This window comes from Tinamus guttatus, unplaced genomic scaffold (genome assembly GCF_059628265.1).
Source record: "Tinamus guttatus ecotype Peru unplaced genomic scaffold, ASM5962826v1 Tinamus_guttatus_pri_ptg000133l, whole genome shotgun sequence".
Taxonomy (NCBI): domain Eukaryota; kingdom Metazoa; phylum Chordata; class Aves; order Tinamiformes; family Tinamidae; genus Tinamus; species Tinamus guttatus.
In genome coordinates this window covers 2015335-2033250 of record NW_028288667.1, presented here as the reverse complement: position 1 = coordinate 2033250, position 17916 = coordinate 2015335, and the positions used below count along the sequence as shown (strand labels likewise).

Here is a 17916-nt window from a genome sequence, read left to right as displayed (position 1 = left end):
GGATTCTCCTTAAAATGGCAAAGCTGCACACCAGTTTGGGGCACAAAACTGGAAAGAAAACATTTCCAAAGGTAACCAGGACAAGGGACTGAAAGAACAGAGTCCGCTAGTAATTCATTCTGATGCTGGAAAGCACACTTCTGATATGTTTAATGGCAACACTGAATTAACTAGTTTTCCACCCATTTTAGTCTGAGATGAAGCATGCCAAAGAAACTTCCATAAAAGGAACGACTGCTGAGGAATATTCACATACTTTGCCTCACTGCAATGGTAATAAAAGGCTCTTTGAGTAACACAGGCAGAATCTGAGCAAACCACCCTCATACAGATCCAGGATGTGCTGCCCTCCTAAGTTGCAGTTAGTGAATGGAGCGTGCAAGGGGATATCCACAACCAAGGGCCAGTCCCTCTCTCCACTTGCAGACCTGTTACATTCCTACTTTGACATTTTTAGTTTATTTATGCTCTTACTTACTAGTGTAGTGCATCATTAATCCGAATAGAAGAGTCCCAAGTAGGTATTTACTGATTTCCATACTATTCCGATTTTCCATTACTCACTTATGTACAGCCAAATTAAAAATAAAAACCAAGGCATGTACAAACTTGGAAGAAGGTGTTAGTAGTTACAAAATGACCAGCTGCTTCTCTCCCATGTAGCACTAAAAAGGATAGAGTGAATATGACACAATGGATGTTTTTTATAACAGATTAAAATATAGGCCTTTTAACAGCCCATTTTAATCCACAATTATGCTGCTGTCTGGATGGCTCTGTTGCTTTTGGACACCTCTACCAAACCTGTCGATACTCATGGTGGAAGCTGACAGCAAAGGGCCTATTCCTCAACCTCAACAGGGATAAGCAAAACCAGCATGGCCAGAAATAGCCTTTAGCAGAGCAGGTGCAACGGCAATAAACTCTTTGGTATAAGAAATTTCACTTTGTAGGTATTTATCATGACTAGGTACATCTGCTTAAAACTCCCAGCTAGATGTGGCACCAGCTTCACGCGCCAACCCCTTTAAGGCACAAGTTACCCTTGGGCCCGGCTCGGGCACCTCCCGGGCGGTCACTGCTGCTGTCCCGGCGGCCGAAACGCCCAGGGCAGCAACGCCAGTGCGGAGCCCAGAGCGTCATCTCTTGTTCCACATGAGGACATCCCACAAACATTCGAGCTCTGTGCATCTAGGCTTGGATCTTAAAAGATAACACTCCTGAAAACTCCTGTTTTAACATGATATAGCTTTATTTTGCAATATATGGCGTATTGTGCTGGTGAGTCCTGTATATCAGTGTCTCATTGAGCAATTCCAGTGTCTTGCTTGTGTGTCAAGAATCCAAGAATTCCTAACTATTGTTTTGGCCAAATTGCCCACCTAAAATGAAGCTTGATACTTTCCCCCTTGATGTTTTTTACTTGTCTGGCATGGACTGAAACAGCTAGATTTTCTACCATTAAGTCAGCATGACCCACCTGTATTAAAAAAAGCCAACAAAGAAACGCCACTTGCCTGTTTTCCTTGTGGCCACAACGTGGGAAGATGGGACTGTTTGTTCCATGGTTTTCTCACCTCTGGTGACAGAAACGTCCTGCAGTTCTGCAACTGGGCGAGCTGCACTTGGGCACGTCTTGATAAATGGCAGCTCACCCATTTAAGCACAAAGCAATCATAAATCCAAATCACACAAGAAAAAAGTTTATTGAAAAATAAAGTTCTCCCTAGTTTTTTCTACAACAGTGAAAACAAAGCATTTTTCTATGCCATTAAAGTACAGACATTTACTTTTCTAAAAAAACAAACAAACAAAAAACCCAAAAGTCAACCCCGTTCTGTTGAACCCCAGGAACGTGACAACGTTGGAGCCAGCGTGTTCTTTCTGAGCCAAACTGCTTGAACTTAATATAGTGGAACACAACCTTTTAAATCAAGCAAAGAATTGAGCTTCAGGAGAGATTTCAAACCAAACACAGAGTACAAACCTGACCCTGAAGTTTCATGTACAGTTAAAAGCTCCTGTTGACTTCAATTTTTTTATCTGCAAAAAGTAGTTTTTTTTATTATTATTCTTACGTTTTTTTCCCCAGTTTATAGAGGGTTGCAGGGAGTGTTCACAGATTTTGCTCCCTTTTGCCCATGGAGGGAATAATTCAGACCAGAAACTAAACTATCTTCTCCTCTGAGGCCCTCCCCTCCACAACCAAGCAAGCTTAGGGAAAAATAAAAATAAATTGTGACTTGTCATAAACTTTTCTCACGGTCACTGCCACAGACCTGCTAACGAGTGTGACAAAGCAGCTGTGGGCACAGCCCTGTTGAAGTGAACTGCCCTCGCACACCAGTTTAGCCTGATTTATGCTGCACCTCTTTGGTATTTCAGCACCCTGCAAGGCGCCGGCGGGGGAGGCGGAGGAGGAGGCTGCGGTCAGGGTGCTGGGCTCTCTGCAGCCCCACGACGGCCGCGGTCGGGCACGAGCGGGTCAGCGCCGACACCGGGCCTGGGTTTTGCAGGGCTTCCTGCTGCTCAGAGAGACCTGCTGAACTCGGCCACGCCGCTGCTTTTAGCTCATGAATACGTAGAGGCTTAAGCCTAAAAGCCGCCCGTTACGCACTGGCAGCCGTCGTGGTTTGTCAGGGTCTTGTGCTCTGCTAGCAAGGACAAGCACTGAAGCTCAAAGCGGAGGCACCTGGGCTCACCGCTGCCGTTCCCAGCCTGTCCCTGCAGTAAACATTTCACACCTGATACGTGGAGCTTGTGGTTTACACGTTCTGCTTATAGATAATACTCGGAAATCACTAACTAACTTAAAAAACTACCTGCGCTTAAAAGTATGAAGACAAGATTTGAGTCACTGCCCATAAAACAATGTTTCCATGTTACACGTACAGCAACAGCATTAAAGCGTGCCTAACTGAAACGGGATGTGTTCCCGGGCGCCGCAGCCACACGTCTGTCAGTGCATTATTCTGCTCGGCTCTTAGAGGGGGCCCTAAAAGGATGGGCCAAGGGAGAGAGAGCTGCAAATGAGACGGGTCACAAGTCACGAGGTGGAGGCGACACGGCGCAGCGGCCACGCCAGAAAAGGTAGCACGCCTTCAAAAGAAATAACAATAATAAAAGGCTGCGACATTGGAAAGTGATAATTAATACTCTCTCTCTCAACAAAAAAGTACAGAGCAGCTGTATCTAATCAAGATTTAAACTGACACTTTTATAGGAAGTTGCATCAGCTCAGTGAGTGATGCCATACTCTACAGCAGCAAGCAAACCCGATTGCTGATATGTGCTCCATACAACCTGCGAGCATTTGGGCTTTATCCTCCAAGATACAGTGCTTTAAACTTATTAAAAAAAAAAAGGGAGAGCTGCTTTTTTAATTTCAACAAAAATTAACACAGGGGTTCTGCTATCGCTGCAGCCAGTGGGAGTCATGAAGTTAATTAGACTTGGATGAGATTGGTCCCAGCCTGATGCATCCCATTTAATTTATTTTACTAGGAGCAAAATCCGGTCCTGAAATGCACCATGAGCAAAATATGTACCTGAGAAAGCAATTTGGCTTTTGTTTATGTTAAAAGAAAAAGTTTTGCAAACTTGTAAATCACTTTTCTAATTTAGAGGAGCCAGGCATTTTTGAAAGGGGAGGGCACGTCCTTAATATCAAGGATAAACTAAGGATGTTGAGTAAGATTTGAAAGGATACTCTCAAAAAGCATGATTATGCACGGAAAAAGAACATCGCATAACAACCTGATTCGAAGCTGAAGCCAACAGCAGCTTTCAGCAACTCTGAAAGGTGCTCAAAAAGCAACCTCCGAAATCTGATACAAGGAAGAGCACGGAGGAGCCTGGCTCCAACCACAACCGCTCTGTGACATCCCACCGAAAATCAAGCTGCAGGTAACAGGCGGAGTATCTTTCTTGCAGAAAACTAATGGCACTAAACAGAAAAACCTGCAATAAGCTGAATATCCAGACTTCCCTCAACACGGGGAGCCCTAAGTTCGGGCATCAGTAAAGAGCTCTGTTCTCACAGTCACCCAGCGGGACCCCGAGCAGCCCGCAGACCTTCCCGCCTCTCTGAGCCGTCCCCCTGGGGAGCAGGGCGGGTTTTGACTGGGTTGCTCTGGTCACTAAACTCGCGCTCCATCCCAACCAAAGCCCTTAAATTAAATTACAGATATTCCAAAAAGGGTGTGCCGTTTACAGAAATTACACTTTTGCAAGAATCATTAACGTTACAGTATCTATTATCTTCTCATCTCTCACCTTATATTTTTAGAACAGATTTTCCCACTATTTTTTTAAAACGTTCTAAATTCACACCATTAATAGTTATGTAGCCATGAGGTGTTAATGCCACCTGGAATTAGTGTTCCATTATACTTGTTCAGACAGCATTCATATTCCAAACACTCATCTGACACACCAAAAGAAAGTGAAAAAGGCACATAAACATTAAATATTTGTAGGAGAAACATAACCCAATATTAACAAGCAAACACACAAATGCAACTATAAATTACAAAAAGAAACAAAGAAACTAAGCAAAAAAAAATGCAAAAAGCAACTCTATTTATACATGTGCAAATCAACTTGCATATATGAAATAAATGAGGTTTTTATTGGCATTTTAAACAGTGTGTATTTACCAACTTCACCTTTCAAAGGCAAGACTTTTATGTTAGTTTTAATAAATATGTAAATGTTTCTCTCAAGTTTTCTAATCTCATAGGAACAAGACTTTTGAAAAAACTAGGTCACATACAAAAATACAAAATTTTAAAACAAAGAATGTCTTGATATGAGAGATATGTTTAAAAGCTTGTAAAATGTTTTTACACTCAACTTTTGCCGTTTTTTCCTGTAATCACTGATCAACGTATTCAAATGCAAGCCTTGCAAAAACCTGAATTCTGAGTAAGGAAGCTGCAAGCTAAACTGTTAGACTGGAAAAACAGACAGACATTAACAGGGTCCCATCTCTAATACCCTTGTTTAAGTGCAATATTTGGACTACATAATTATGCTTTAATTAGGAAGGAAAACACTTGGGGAACTCGGACAGAAGGCTAAGGGCTACCCTGGCGCGTGGATGTAACACTGCAGCACATTGAGCAAGTCACTCGCTTCGACGACCCCGCGCAGACCTCCGGGCTGCTCGCGCTGCAGCCGCAGCAACAGCCGCTGCTCCAGGCTGGACGCTCGCAGCGTTCCCCCCTTGCAGCTCTTGCATGGGATTTTCCTTTGCAGAAATTTAGGCCGAAGCTACTTCATTAAAAGCACTCTTCCTTCTGCAAGGAGAGCTCAGCTACTACATCTAAAATTAACAATACATGGCTATGAAGTCATGGGGTTGATCCTTTTCGTTCAGATTAGTGACTCATTTCCTACAGATTTCAGTCGAAACAGGATCAGACCCGCTCGAAGCCAGTTGACCTGCTCTGTCCCTGGCCGAACGCCAGCGGAGTTGGTGTTGGCCATTTCACTTTTGCCCGTATGTGGTAATTCAGTTCAGTAGACTAGGAAGAAACAGTGCAACAGCACGAGAAAAAAACCCAGAGCTTATAATAGACTCTCCCTGCTGTCGTAAAGGCAGACTTACCATTGAGCAAAGCGCTAGACCATAAAATGTTAAAATAACAAGCATCAACCCCCCCATCTCTAAAGTTTCAGAGGCAAAATAAAATGCAGAATGCCAGGTGGTCCATAGAGCAGTGATAGGAAACAAGCAGATACGTATTTACAGCAAAGGATTACACTACAGCAAAAACTACGGGTTTTGCATTCTTTAAGTGCACACATACAAATGTTGGTTGCCGATGCAATTCTGTAATAGCTCACTCTAAATTATTAAATTCCTGCCTGGAGAGCCTCAGGCTGAATTGTCAAAGATAAATTCTCTTGCTTTTGCTTCCTGCACCAGGCAGCGGTGTAAATGCTTTCCTTAAAACACGGGGTTTTCCAGTTGCACAAACGTGCACGAGGAGGTGGGAAACACTTGAAATAAATGAAAAAGGAATTGTTGTGCCTGCTCACACCCACTACCAGTCCTCCTCCCTGGATATTAAAACTTACAAACTACCTTTGTGCTGAGTGAAGAAAATGCCCAGATATGCTGATGGTAAGGGCTTCCTACCAGCCTATGCTTGTTTTCTTTTCATACAAAAAGTTAGCTCCCCATTAAATAACCCAACTGTTCCATTTCTGGAAAATGACTCTTAAAACACAGCAAATTTTATTCTCATCATAATTTAGTCACTGGCAGCAACGCTGCTGTTGAATGTTCCCATAGAGTCTTTTTGGATAGTGAAAATCTTTTGAGATTAAGTTTCTGAGCAGGCCCCAGTGCCCCTGGGGGTGGTGCAGCACAGCCCCAGCAGGAGCAGGGAGGCAGGAAACGAGCAAACTTGGAGAAGCAAATTCCTCGCTTTTAAAGGGAAACTCTGAGCTGCTGCTTTTCTGTTAACTCGCCTTGGGCATTCACCCGGAGATCCCCAGCATTCTGCTTGTTTGGTTTTTGGCAGGTCAAGAGATCCATCAATACCCACACACAGATAACGAGTGTCGGGTATGAAAAAGCAGGAACTAATTAGATACAGCCAAAAAAAGCAAACTTGACGTGTCTATGGTTTTCATTAGTTTTGATGGCCACGAAGCCCTTCAAGCCAGTTGAGTTTTCCTCGAGTCTGATGACTCACATACGAGGATTCTGCTTCCAGAACCCACTGCAGACTCTTCCTGCCAACTCCAGCCTGCGGCTGCCCACGGTCCTGCGGAGCAGCCTCCTCACACGGAAAACAAACACAGGTCACCCCGATACCACGGGGAGGCATTTTGGAAGATTTAACTTGCTGTTCCAAGCAAAAGCTGCTCTGAGGTCCAAACTCTTGAACTGTTTTTTCTAAAAAACTAACTGGCATTATTGTTAAAAAAAAAAAAAAAAACACCCTTTCCCCCAAAACAACCAAAGAAGCCGTACGGCTCATCAATACTTTCTTAGAAGCTGCTTGTCTTCACTTAGCTGTTCTTCAGAACAGATTGCTCTTTAAAAACCTAGCTAGTTATGACAACATTTTACATTTCTATCATACAATAATTATAGCTAGCTTAGTTTAACCTTTCTACGTCATTCAGCGACGCTCTAACTACTGGAAGGCGCAGCAAACTGAGGCTCTAGCAATACTAATGCTCCAAAGACGCTGAATACTTTTTGCTTCACACAGTATTTCTAGTAGACAGACTACAACAGAAGCATGGGCAAATCCCAAGGACTACTCTCTAAACAGGTCCGGTGACCTTGGACAAGTCCATCTAGAAATGGCAGTTCCGTTTCCGTAGCTTTTCCAGAGCAAAACGTGCCACAGCCCAGGCAGCTGCCAGGTCACCAGGACGTGTCAGCCCCCGGCAATGCCCATGTGCTCACGGTCCTCCCTGCGCGGCTGCCTGGCACAGCAGCGGGGACACGCACAGCACTAGGTTTATACAAAGTTTTGTGTTTTTTTTTTTTTCTTTAAAAAAAAGGAAAAAGAGAAAAGAAGAGAACTGGGCCCAGATAACCCAGTAGCAGGATATGGAGCTATCTCATGATTCCAGGTTCGGGGGAAGTTTGTGGCTGCTTGTCAGCCACTCAAGCTAAAGCAGCACCAAACGAGTGCACCTCTGCTGAGCTTCGGGCCAGCCTCCTCACAGCCCCTCCCTCCAGCCCCCTTTCCTCAGTTTTCCATGGAATGAAGTCGAGGTCCTTTAGCTAACCATGATGGGGGGTGGCCTAACTGATTAAAAAAAAAAAAAAAAAAAAAAAAAAACCGCTCACTGCACCCAAACAACAAAAGAAGTCGGATGGGTCTGGGAATTCTCTACGGACTATTCCGTGCAGTCGTCTTCGAGCCACCGCAGAGCGTGAAACTCACTCCTCACAGGGACGAAGGGATTTGAAGAGTCACACTGCGGATGTTCTCATAGGAAAGAAAAGCAGTTAGCAGTTCCTTACGAATCCCTCCTCTCTCAGTAGATAATTCTGCCCAGCAAGGATAGCTCTGCCTGCAGCAAGAAACCTGGACGAAAGTGCAGGAAGTAACAAGTAGCTTCTGTCAAAACTACTCACATTTTCTCCCCAACGTCACGGAGCTCGGCTGCTGCTATAGGCAGTCTTTACAAAGCGCGACCTGTCCCTTGATATAGTCTCTGCAGGGGCAGATCCTTCTGTGCGTTGGGTGGGATCCGGCACAGCTGAACAGCAAGAGGTCGCCTTGGAAGACGCAGTGTTTCCTTCTGCCGTCGAAAGAGGGGACCACAATGTCGTTTGCAGACTCGACGGTGTGACATTCAATATGATGCCTAAAAAGCAAGGCAAACGCTCTGAATCACAGGGCAGTTCATAGGAGTTCAGGGCAGTTTTTTTCTTCCTTGCCAGCAGTGCATTCAAACGCTGGCTTACACGCTAAATCGCGTGCGTTTGCAGCTCTGCACTTGCTCAGGGAACTCCCCTCATCCACGCTGTCTCTGCAGAAGACAGCGCAGCCTTTTCAGCTTTGCTCTCTTTGCTAAAGATTAATATGGGAAATTGAAAAGAAAAAAAGGCTTCCGGCTGCTCCCCGAAGTCTCGTATTTTAATATAACCTGGCTTTCTGGCAAGCCACAGCCCAAAGAAGCTGCGATGCAGCAGAGATGTCTCCAGGCAAGTGCCCAGTGCAGGGCCAGCCAAGGCACGAGCCAGAGGCCACCGTGTCCCTCCCCAGCACCCAGCGCCCAAGGGAAGCAGTTAGTGCTGGTTGGCTGCAAAGGAAAAAGGGCTAATTGCCATTTTCTGACCCTAGGGCTCAAGGGCAGAGGTAGCGATTCCAACAGGGGTTTGGTTTCTTTACTCATCCTGGAAACCTTGCTGGCTTTCAGAATTCAACACGTTTTTTTCTCCCAGAAATGTAACTTTGTCTGGACAGCTAGAAAAGCTACAAGTCTGAAAAAACTTCCATGTGTTTCTGACAGCTGCGTCTGAATGCCGCTGGAAATACAGCATTTATAATCAAAATCGAAACCCCCAAGCCCAACCTTCATTGTGCATTTATTATTATTATTATTATTACCAAAAGTTAGAAAATCGGTTCCCTAGGGGTCATTTGTGGGCACCTAGCTCTGGAGTGCTTTATTTTCCTACCAAAATGAGCACCGACACTCAGGAAGCAGCAGCCCTCCCTCCCTGCAGGGCTGGCACACACTGCACCTTGTCACTAATGTGCCCCGTGCAAGGGGCACCTGCAAGTGCGACGCTGCTTAGACAACAGGTCTGCAGAAACTAATCACTAACTGCCAGTGAACATGGATGCTTCCAAATGAATCACAGCCAAAGAGCGCTGAATAAATGATAAAAGATAAGCAACACTTCATAAGTGGAGTATATGGGAACAGCTGATTCCAGCGCCCGACCGAACACCCTTCGGATGGATGGAACAAGCACCGCGGGCTGCGGCAGCGCCGGCAGCGCAGGGGGAGGCTGCAGCCGAGCCCGGCACCGCCCGTCCCTGCGGGAGCACTTACCTGAGCAGAGCCTTGTCCTTGTTCAGGTGCTGGAAGAAGGAGGGCTCGCAGATGAGCTGGTTTTCCTGACAAACTTGTTTACAGGATTTTCCAGGTTCAGCAATTTTTACTTGAAGGGCACTTAACGGGGGCCACATGACTTGCCCGTGGCAGAAATCCTGCGGCAGCAGAACAAATCCTGTTACGATGCAGCCCGTCCTTGCTAGCGATTTCCCCACTAGTGAAATGCCAGGGATTGTCATTAAGCCAAACGCTCATTCTGCAGCTTACAGCTTCTACAGCTTCTGCAGTATTAAAATAACTCAAGCACAGTACTTTTAATTATGTTTTTAGCACAGTGGAATTATCACCTTTGATCAGTAGTTCAAATCTGATAGCATCTCTAATCCCAAAGAAGCTTCCTTCCTGCTTTTTAAAAATACATAATTAACAGCTCTAGAAACTTTCATTACCCACAAATACCCAGCCCTGCTTTGGTTTTCTCAGTGAAATCCTGGTTCTGAATTCCCTGCTACAGGAGCAGCATGAGGCAGTCTGGGCAGAAGGGAGGCCCGCGGCCCCGCAGCAGCAGCGAGGAGCCAGGGGAGCTGCAGGACTGCGGGAGCCTGTGTGACCTTGGGGCTCCACTGGGCTGGGGTGACAGGGTTCCGTCTGCACTGGTAGGAAACAGCCCGGTCAAGCGCCACGAGGGAGGGGTATCTGAACACACCTGCTAGCCAAAACTGGTCAAACACACGTTCTTACTGTCTTGGTATTTAAAACGAGAAAAATTAAACATAAAATTTGAGTCAGTGGCTTGCTTTAATGTGCCATGCTACTCAACCAGCATGTTCATATTCTGCAACTCTCCTCTAAAGCTAACAAAAAAATTAGGGCTCAGTACAGAAAATTTTAAAAATTTATGCTGGTTCTTATAGCCCAGTACTAGGCCCAGCACCTATGGGACAGGTGAACAGTAGCCGGTCAGGGGTATTTTTTTAATGCAGTCATTTCGAAAAGGCGCTGGGGTTTGGTGCCCTTCCATTTAACACATATAACACACAGATATCACACACCAGATGAAGGCCAATTACTAGTCCAAAACTGTAATACTGGATTAACAGGGTCATCTGTTGCTAGCGAGCTTTTAATACATGGGGGGGATCTTCTGAAATCCTTGCCCAGAGCTGGGCACAGCTCTCAGGGGGCTCCGTAGGGCGCTCCCTGCGCCGAGCTCGCGCTCCTCCCTGCCCAGCAGCCTCTGCAGCTCCGCTCGCCGCCTCCTGCAGGGCCTCGGGCCAGGGCGAAGGGCTGCAGCTAACACGGACACTCGGGCTGCAGGCAGCAACGGGGCTCAGTAACTACTCACAATAACCAGCAGAACGGCACCGTATTTACTCCTGAGGAGCACTCAGGGGAGTGCTGAGTAGACGCTCTCGGGAGGGAGGGAAGGAAGGAGCAGCTTTGCCCCAAAGACACTCTCTCTGTGTTGTTATTTTGTCTCCCTTAGCCTCAGCTCCATTTCTTTCTTTATTGACCAAACCTCTCAATCATGGCTAACTCAGAAGAATCAAAAGGGGCAGAGAAGCTTTTAGAGGCTGTTATCAACACAGCGGCAAAAAGCATGAAGGTCTATGGGCAGGAAATTGGAAATAACTACGTTATGTTGACTGTGCTTTGAAACTGAAACTATGCTATTCTTTATTACTGCCTGTGATATTGTCAGCTCTCAAAAACACAGGCTAGGGCGCCCATCCAGCACTTTGGAAAGCTGTCCTGGAAGCTGATGGGAACAAAAGAGAAACAGATTATTCCTGCTTTTCTGCAGAAGCCAGAACAAAAGGTGAAAAACAGGCATTTACAGCAGATCTGGCCTTGGGCAGAAGTCCAAGCAAACATATAGCTTCTAGAAAGCAGGATCTCATTCCAGCCTCTCCAGTTTATTACTGCAACTCAATACTGCTGAGCTGTGGTAATAAGGCATGGGGACCAACAGTCTTTTAAGTAAACGGTTTCCAAACCATGTAAAGCTTTATTGATTGAAGCTAAATACTTGAAAATCCATCCAGAGGCTTCGGCCTAAGTGCAGTTCTACCACAAACACACTCGTCTCTATATGTGGTATTTCAAGATACAAATGTTTTGTGTGAAAACATAAAAAAACACCCATTGAGAATTTAGTTGGCCTTTGTGCTTTGCCGTAAGAGCAGAAGCAGGAAGGGTCTTTGCCCAGGGGAACCCCCATACAGCTGTGTGCAGCGAGGGCCGCGCCGGGGGAGGCTCTGGAGCCCACGAGCCCAGCCCCGGAGGTGACTGCACCGGGGCAGCAGCTGGACCCCGCGGCAGGACTGGCCCTGCCAGCGCCGCACACCCGGGTAGGGCTGTCTGGGCTCACGAAGCTCCGGAGCGGAGGGATCCTCCTCTCACAGGAACGGGGAAGGCGCCGGCGCCCGGCCCCTACCTGCCTCTCGATGAACGCGTTCATCCTCTGCAGCATCCCCTCGCACGTAAATTCGTAGGGTAAATATGGGTCAATCTGTGAAACGTTGTGCATTTGGGTTAGGTTTTTGTGTTTAAACAAATTTCATGGTGGCAGCTCATAGCGAATATAATACATATTAGTCTAACTAGCAAAAATAAATGCAAATATAGTCATTAACTAATCACTCTTTTGCAAAGCCAACAGTTTAAGCTGATTTCTTCTTCTTTGCAATGGCAATGAAAAAATTGCTCAGCGATTATCTTTGAGGAGACGGTAAATGAAGGAAATTCATGGTTTACTGCAAAGTAACAAAGCCTTCGACACCACTGGATCCAAAAGCCTCCATTTTAACTAAGTGCCAATTAGTGCTGGATTTGCAATAAAAAAGACATAATATGACAAAAAAAAATCTGATACTGTTAAACATGCTTTCAAACTGGTTTGCTTTTCCAAGTGTATTCACTAGAATTGCACACCATAAATGCATGGTACTTATGCTAAGGCTAGAAAATCAGCCAAGGGAGCTGAGCACATATTTGGATGGCACACAGTGCGCTAGGAATCAGCACAGAAACTTCCTCGCTGAACATGCAGAAAATACAGATCACTCTATAATTTACATATGTAATTCACCTTTCTTTGCAGATTTTTTTTTGCATGTAAAGATCTGACCTATCCAGTACTAAGTCACGATAATCAGATCCAGAAAGAGGGAAGACAACATTTTATTTTAATATGCTTCTGGAGCGCAGCCCTCTGCTTTGGTTAGACCTGCATCACGAGCCCCTCTGCATGCAGGGCACGAGGTGCTGGATACAGGTGCTGAATACAGCTGCAGAAAACACTTTTCTCACCTTTTGATTCAAAATTGCTTTCACCGCTTTCTCAACTTCAGAATGATCATTGATGTCTACAGTCCAGACATGAGGCTTCCCGATGTAAACTTCGGCATAGGGATGCTGAGACGTCAGCTGAAAGGAAAAAATGATACCAGTCAAAAATCAGTGTCAAAATACCCTTCCTTCCCTGTTTCTCTCTCCTCCAAACCTGTGGGATGAAGTACACAGAGATAACAGGGTAATTGAGCTGGAATTGAACAGTGAGCATCAATCCTTCCAGGCTCTCTTTCAGATTTTCTGGGTTTAGGAGAGTGAATTTGGTCAGCAAACTGCAAATCAGAAAATTACACAGACTGCAAGTAACATTTGTGCCTTGGTCTCACGATGACAAGCGCAGCACAGTGCTGCTCACGGGAATTACTTCAACCGCTCCGAGCTGGGCCAAACCTCATTGCAGAACAACCCAGTCCTGGAAACATCTGCATGAGAGGCTCAGAGAAGTCATCCTTGCCCTGTGCCACCTTCACCTGGCCCCTCTCTGCTTGGAAATCCAAACATTTCCAAACTTTTACAAACAGAACGGAGCAAAACACCCTTTCTATCACTCTGGACAAATTCTGATTCTCAGCACAAGAGTACAAGTGCCCAATGATGGCATTAAAACTGATTTTTTTTCTCAATGTTTTGTCAGAAAATTTCAATAAATTGGTTAGACCAACTCAGAGAGGGGAATGCTTACTTGCAAGAAACTCTGCCAACTAATAGGACAACATTGAAAAGAATTTTTTCTGACAGTTTTCACAGAAATAAAATATGCAAATGATCACACTAAAAGGAAGTGAAAATTGCAGAATAGAGAAGTTGTTTTCACTGTGACCTCACAAGAAAGCTGTTTTTTAAATAAATAAATACATGCTAGAAAAATAATGTTCTTTTATTTACATAGACACAGCTGTCCCTTTGCATGATATAAAAAAAAAAAAAAAACCCAAAATTGGAGAGCAGAAAAGCCCTAAGGCAAAGAAATGTGTCTGCTGGAAAGACTCCTCTCTCGACTTAGGTCCCTACCGCAGTTGCTGTCTTGTGTAAATGAATGCAAAGCAAAAGTGCAAGAACTATTTTAAAAAAAAAAAAAAAGTCCCTGCTGAGTTTGGTTTGCACCGCAGCCTGTCCCACAACTGTGCAGAGCACAGGGCTGCCGAGTGCCCCTCCGAAGGGCCCATCCTGCCGGGGACCTGCGTGTTCTTACCCTTTTGACAGCACTTCCACAACCACGAAATCTACACGTACTTAAAACCCAGGATTACCAAGACTGAACTGGAGGGCGCTTAAGTCCAAACTTGGACTGCAGAAGCCACATTCCCAATGCTTCCCAAAACAACCAAACGCTTCTACTAAGAACATGAACACGGATGGCATTTTAGGGATTATGCTTTAGGCCTGACTTTCTCTGACCATCTCAGACAGCAGCACTAAGGCCAGATTTGGAGGTGAACCAGTAAACTGCTCAGTTTTGAGCTGTGTAAGTAGCAAGAGCAATTAGCAAGATGTTTTTATTGCACCAGCCATTCTGCACATATACTGTCCAAAAACATCAGCTCTTCCCTAATATGAAATGCTTTAATCAGCCAGAGTTTACTATTTTAAAAACTCATGAGACACTCCCTTAGCCTATAATTAAAGCCTATAAAAAGTTCTATAAATTTTGAATTAATTTATAATTTCAAATATTTTTCTTCCCAAATGCAGAAAATAAGTTCTGTGGGAAAAAACACCCACATGTTTTAACTAGATTTAGCACACAATGTTTTCTGTCTTTTTATAAGAAATGGAGACGAAACACTGAAACCTTAGTACTAATCCAGCAGTTTGATGCCAAATAGTTTTTTTATTGCTACTTGTCCCTTTTCCCATCAGAATGATGTTCCAAGACAAAACAACTGCTGATCTAAAAGGAAAATTCTTGTTCTCAAAAGTCCTGCAGGGTTTTCACTGGGGGATCTACCCTGAGGGTAGCAGAGGGGGAAACAGTTCTCTAAACAAGAGAGAAATAGTGACTTGCTTAGCAAGGCCATTCTGCAACAGGAGCAACCTTGACAGACTTCATGCCCAGATTGATCTTTGGATGATCAATGAATTCTCAGAAGGGCACAAACTTTGGGGCTCCTTTTCCACTTGAAAAAAAATAAAGAAAGAAAGAAAAGAGGCGCTTTGGAAGCACTGGCTGGAGCAGGAGCCAGTCCCGGTGACGGGACCCACACGCTGGGCAGAGGCTGCTGCAGGTGAAGGGCAGCCCCCAGCAGAGCGGAGCGGAACAGGGCAGAGGGCTGCGGCGGGGCAGCCTCCCGCTCCCGGGAATTGCTGGGGCCATTTACTGAGCCCGGCGGGCGCCTGCGCCAGGACACACGGAGACCGGGAAAGGCACAAACAGCCCAGACAAGAAAAGCTCCCAGCGAGGCCAAGCCCAAGCTGACAGGGGCTTTTTCTTCTCATTGCTGTCCCCTTTGTTAGCAACGTTAAGCTATGAGAAAGGGCAAGTCTGGACTCGGTGACCTGAACCTACCGTTTGTATTAGAAGCTGAAAGGCAATCGCAACCAAACCCTGGTTTCCAGTGGGAAACTGCCCTTTGCTCACCAACTAGTTGGGGCTGCTCTGTGCACAATTTAGGCAGCTGAAACATCACTGCAATGAAGAAATTCTGCAGCTATTACCACAGAGCCTCCCTTCAGGGAAGTGCATAAAGAAAATACATATAAGCACTCATTAACAGCTGCCTGCAACAGTAACATGTGCTCACATGCGCCTATGAGCAGATCCCGGTGAAAAGCAAGAGCGTTCATGCCCAGCATGTTACGAGCCTGCTGAATTCCTGTGAGTGGCAGAGGCCTCCTTTTACCTACCCTGAAGCTAAATATTCCCAGGCTAGAGGCAGTCCGAGGGCCTTACTTACTTAGCTGCATTCTTCTCCTAATAGGGTCTAAATGTCCTGGCTGTTTGGAAACTTTGAGTTTTGGTTTTCCTGTTCTCTTAAAAAGTTAGTTCCAAATGCATTTAGGATTCAACCACACACGCAGCGGGATGTTTGCATTAATACCACAGCGCAACTGGGCCTTGAGCAGAGCTCTTCTGAACAGAGGAAAAAAATAAGCTAAGTGTGTATATGTAAAAGCTCCCATACAACTTTTTTATAATTTATTTAAGCCTCTCTTTTACTTCCTGCACAATACACAGTAATGTTTGTGTCTTCAGCAAAATAAAAAATCCTTTCAAACTGACACGTCATGTTTAGCATGGCAGGATCCGTTCCTGGGCAGAATATCAGGTTTTTAAGGGCAACTTAAGTCTATGATCTGTCAACATGAATGTGCACACCACTATATAGAGCTAGACCTTAACAGCATGTCCTATCAAAATAAAGTCTGAAAACCCTATCAAGGGCCAAAGAAATAACGGTTTCACACTTTTTGCAGTGAACTGTGAACATATATGCGATTTTTTTCCCCCCACCTTTACTGTGATATAAAGAATTCCATAATCACACGTTAACACAGACATCACCAGCATTAAGGAGCTCACCTCTCGCAGGGTAGGCTTGCCTTTGAAAAATTCTGTATTCTTGCTGCTTTTTGGTGGGCTGAATCTTAAATTCAGAAAAGCGCAGCCATTAGCAATGGCCTCCAAAGGAGCAGGCCCTTCATATGGGAATCCAAGACCAACAAACAGCTGAAAAACAGAAAACAAGCATCATCTTAATTTTTATTCTTTACAAAAACAGAAAGCTAAGAGCTAACCTAACATAAGCAAGGCTACATTTCTAAAGGCACAAGCCTACCAAATGTAACATTGGGAAGAAAAGGGCTCGGTAACATTCTCATACTCTGCTACAAAACGAGGAAAACCACCATGCTCGATGCTGCAAGGGATTCAGCTGCTCCCTCTCCTTCTCCTCACCTCCGGCCCAAGCTGCACCGGAATGTCCTGCAAACCAGATTTGACAATAATCTCCTGTAAGGAGCTGAGAAGGGTTTTCATGGAGCAGAGGCAACAACAGCTCCTTTCAGTTAATCTCATTCAGTGGTTTGAGCGCGGATCGCACCAAGTGCTGGGCTCCTGTCCACGAGCAGGCAGCGGGTTTCGAGCAGGTACCTCCCCGTTCAGCTCCCGCTGCCGCCCGCATCCCTCGGCTCTGCCCAGGCGGACACGGTCCTGCCCGGCTGGCGAACACGGTAGATGGCAGCAAACATCAGCGGAAGACCCTGCACCTTCTCACCACGCGACATGAACGGGATACGGTGCCTCCAAGGCAAACGGAAGGAGGGAAAATGCAGCATGAGCTACTCTGACTATCAGTGGAGATTACGGGTGCTCTAGAAAAAGCAGCATTTTCTTCCCCAGTGTAAAGAAATTCCGTATTTTGTCACGGATGCATCTGATTCATAACAACTCTGACTGCCACAAATTTCTCAGCACTGCTAGATGACTTCACATAAAGACATATATAGCTAATTTTTCCCCCCAGAAAATGAGCAAGCTTCCTAGCAATTAGGATTGTGTATTCAGGACACATATAGTCAAGGAGGCCAAACTCTACTACTGAATATTAAGTTTACCACAACATGGAAGTGAATCCTAGTACCAAGAAATTGAAGCCTGTCCCCCACCCCCTCTTTTTTGCCTCATGGAACTTAGGTAAGGCATAAAAATTAAAATAATCTTCACGTCAATGAATAAAGTCCTAGTGACTCTTGTTATGTATAGGCTTTGCAGCACTAATCCTCAGTCCAATGGCAATGATAGTGTGAATTTTGGACGTGTCGGTCTTGAGGACATTCAATTTTTATTGCATCAGATGAATAGTGATATTTAGACTAAAACAAATATTCAGGTCAAAAAAAAAGTCATCTATCTGCAGAAGCCATCTCAGTTATCTTGCAGATTTAAATATTACAGGAAACTCTCCGGGGCCTAATAGAAGAGGATCTGAAACGCTATCTCCACAAAAGCTAGGTTATGTAAACTGCGTTTGCTGCATATGGCAAAAGAGATAGCGCCTTCCAATCAGCAAAGTACAT

The 17916-nt window shown here is 45.1% G+C and overlaps 1 protein-coding gene across 1 annotated transcript in view; it reads right to left on the bottom strand.

The window, feature by feature from the left end:
* Window positions 1–8113: 8113 nt before the first annotated feature.
* Window positions 8114–17916, bottom strand: part of MGAT5 (alpha-1,6-mannosylglycoprotein 6-beta-N-acetylglucosaminyltransferase) — a 105528-nt gene continuing 95725 nt past the window's right edge. Inside the window, exons 13-17 of the mRNA XM_088521763.1 lie at window positions 16421–16567; window positions 12859–12975; window positions 11984–12058; window positions 9544–9701; window positions 8114–8346 (exon numbers count right to left, since the gene is read on the bottom strand). Coding sequence (XP_088377889.1) covers window positions 8148–8346; window positions 9544–9701; window positions 11984–12058; window positions 12859–12975; window positions 16421–16567 — 696 coding nt within the window. The 3' untranslated portion in view covers window positions 8114–8147. The remainder of the gene's footprint in view (window positions 8347–9543; window positions 9702–11983; window positions 12059–12858; window positions 12976–16420; window positions 16568–17916) is intronic.